This window comes from Triticum urartu, chromosome 4A, assembly GCF_056163025.1.
Source record: "Triticum urartu cultivar PI428250 chromosome 4A, HENAU_Tu73, whole genome shotgun sequence".
Taxonomy (NCBI): domain Eukaryota; kingdom Viridiplantae; phylum Streptophyta; class Magnoliopsida; order Poales; family Poaceae; genus Triticum; species Triticum urartu.
Window position 1 is genome coordinate 77,724,857 of NC_141876.1, and position 3,086 is coordinate 77,727,942.

Genomic DNA, 3,086 nt, shown 5'->3' on the forward strand with positions numbered 1-3,086 from the left:
ACTTTAAGACCAATTAAAACCTAAAAGTATTAGGAAAGGAGTTGTAGGTCTATTTGGAATGCTAGAACGAATATCTTGCTCCCCCAATCTCTACTATTAAAGGATGGTTAGTAGGTTCGCCTCACCTCCATGGGGTTTTTCCTCCCCCACATCCTCCCCCCTTTAGTTTTCTGTTGATTCTTTTTTAATCTCAACCATTGGCACACAAACTAAAAAGCGACGTAAATACAGTAGCTTGAGATAATCTAAATGAAAACGGTACTTTTCCAAATCAAATCTTATCAAAATCTTAGCCATATCAAAATTTGACTTGACTTCGCCTACCCATACCTCAATCAAATTAAATCTTACCAAACCTTAATTAAATCAATGTTTTTCTTGCCTTTCCCTATCTATACTTAAATAAAATTAAATCTTACCAAAATCTAGAATATGGTTGGTGTATATATGTCGGACAAAATTGATATTTTTTTTGCGACTGAGGACAAAATTGATATTGAATCACTAGAATATGCTCCTGTTGCAACACATGGCAATTAGCTAGTTCTGTTAAAGTGCTGCGTCTTCCAAGCATTTCTTGCCCTAGCAAGAATTCTATGGAAAATCACCTTGTTCTAAACATGGATTACTTGCATCGAACAAATAGATTCCCCATGATATACAGCAATACTAGAAAACTGATACGATAAAATGTGCAAAACTCAGCCTTGTTGCCTTAAACAAATAGTATCTGGTTCAATGGGACCCACTGCTAATCATCACCTCCATCAGCACAAACCATGGATTAATGAACGGCAAACTAGAATAATCCCAATAGAAAAGAACAAACTAAACAATTGGTTGATTTGATTAATTAACTAGTGCAGCAGCAGCTAGCTAAAGTGCTCCACACACTCTCCCTGATCACCATGCCAGATGCTTGCATGATTGGTTGCCCGAACGGATGGCTCTCGTTGCTTGCTTACTGCGGGCTTGCGGCGGAGTGGCCGGCCTCGTGGCCGTTCGCGCCGGCGCTGGTGCTGCCTCGGCGGTGCTGATCCATCTCGGGAGGCTGCCCTTCCTCCTCCTCCTGCTGCGGCTGCTGCTGGTGCTGGTGCTGCTGCTGCTCGCCGCCGGTGGAGCGGCCGCAGGAGTTGAGGCCCGCCAGCATGCCGAGATTCGTGTCGCCCATCCCGCCGGGGAAGCTGCTTCTTGAAATGAACTGCAGCGGCGCCTGCACCGTGTTCCCGGCGCCGAAGGCCCATGCCGGCTGCATCCAGAAGGCGCCGCCGCCTGCGCCTGCGCCGCTGTTCGGCGCCACGGCCCACATTGCCCCCGAAACAGCAGTGGGTGGCGGCGCCGGCCTGGGCTTCTGCGCGGGCTCGCCGCCGCCCTCCGGGTCTTGATGGCGTCCGGTGTCCTTGAACAGGTCGTCCGCCTCCCTATACCGCTTCCTCATGAACTCCCCGGCTCCAGGATCTTGCGGCGCCTCCGGGTGCTGGTGGTGGTGCTGCTGCTGCGGCGGCGGGGGGAGGAGCTGGTGCTGATGGTGGCCATGGAACCCGAGCATGGCAGCCACGTCGTGCTGCGGCTGGTGCTGGAGGTGGTGCTGGAAGGGCGCGGCACGGGAGGAGGCGCCGGGGCGGAGGGAGGCGGCGAGCGTGGAGAAGTTGGCGGGGACGGTGCCGGTGCCGGTGGCGGCGACGATAGCGGGCTCGGCCTGCTGCAGAAGCCACTCGACGGTCTCGCCGTCGGTCTTGTGGCCGAGCTCCCGCGTGAGCTGGAACACCCGCGCCGCGCACAGCGCCGGCATCCGTATCCTCCGCCCGCGCCCATCCACCTTGGTGTGCCGGTCCTTGGTCGGCCGCTTCGCCACCTTCTTCTCGGACGGCGGCTCGGCCACCGTTATCGACTGGCTGTGGTTGGCCGTCTGCGCTCCCGCCGGGGTAGCCGCGGGTACCATCGCAAGCGAGCCCATGAACGGCGGCGGCGGCGTGGCGCCTGTAGCCGCCGCGGCAGCGTAGTAGAAGGGGTGGTGGTGCGCGGCGGCCGACGCGTGGTGGGGGTGGTCCGACGTGCTGCGGCTGCTGTTGGTGCTGGTGCTGGTGCTGCTTGACGGCGCCGCCCCCTGCTGGTCCATGAGAAGAGACGACAGCTAGGCACAGTTACATGCGTCGGACGGCGGCGCCTGTTGGCCGGAGCCGAGGAGGAGAGCGACGCACGTGCGCGCGGCGGTGGGGTGGGGTGGGAGGAGGTGTGGGGCTGGGATAGCGGCGGGAGGAGAGAGAGGTCAGACTCAGAGGTGGAAGAGAGGGAGAGGTGTGGGGTTGGTAGGTTTGGATTTTGAGTATGACCGTCCTAAACCCCAGAAAACCACCATTGTTGGGACCTACTGCTCCGCAGCCTACCTAGCTTTCCTCTCTTATATAACCATAACCAACCATGGTTTGCGTTGGGTAGGGCAAGTTTGCACCGCGTGGTGTGTATCAGCTAGCTGCTGGGTGAGGATCATGACCTGGCCAATCAATTGGCCAGCTAATTGGGGTTAAACATTGCCAAATTTGGATTTGTGGTAATCGTGAGGCTGGGATTTGTGAATCCAGTAAAGATTTTGAAATGGAAATACAGCTGTTTGTTAGCATGTATATTCATTGTAGGATTTTAATAACGTGTGAACGCCAGATTTCTAGGGGTTCCCGACGAATTTCCTCAGAGCCATCGGATCACCATCGAATGCAATTTCTCACAATGGCGTGGTAATTCGTCTGCCATTTCTTTGCACAAGATGGCAAATTTCACTTCAGAGCATTGCAAATCCATTACAAACAACATGTCAATTATACTATATTTTTTGCATGGCAACTTAGACATTTGCTGAAAAACCCTTACCTGAGACGTAGACCATCAATTTCCCTTTATTTTATTATGACACCATGTTGTTCATCCTATTATTATTTATAAGGGTAATGTTTAAACTTTATAATCTACTTGTATCACCATGTGCTACCCCTTTTCTGAATTTCTTAGAGAACGTCAAATGTTTAGTGTTATCGAACTAATCGTTGATTGGATGGCCGGTGGTGGTTGCAATCACATCCCTTCATGGA

The 3,086-nt window shown here is 52.9% G+C and overlaps 1 protein-coding gene across 1 annotated transcript; it reads right to left on the bottom strand.

The window, feature by feature from the left end:
* Positions 1–681: 681 nt before the first annotated feature.
* LOC125550811 (transcription factor PCF3-like) lies at positions 682–2,597 on the bottom strand. The gene has a single exon (XM_048713908.2). The coding sequence runs from the start codon at positions 2,117–2,119 to the stop codon at positions 962–964; it is 1,158 nt and encodes a 385-aa protein (XP_048569865.1). The 5' UTR covers positions 2,120–2,597; the 3' UTR covers positions 682–961.
* Between the last annotated feature and the right edge of the window lie 489 nt (positions 2,598–3,086).

Excerpts from the sequence above, each read along its gene's own strand:
- LOC125550811 (XM_048713908.2), bottom strand. The coding sequence starts at position 2,119 with ATGGACCAGCAGGGGGCGGCGCCGTCAAGCAGCACCAGCACCAGCACC.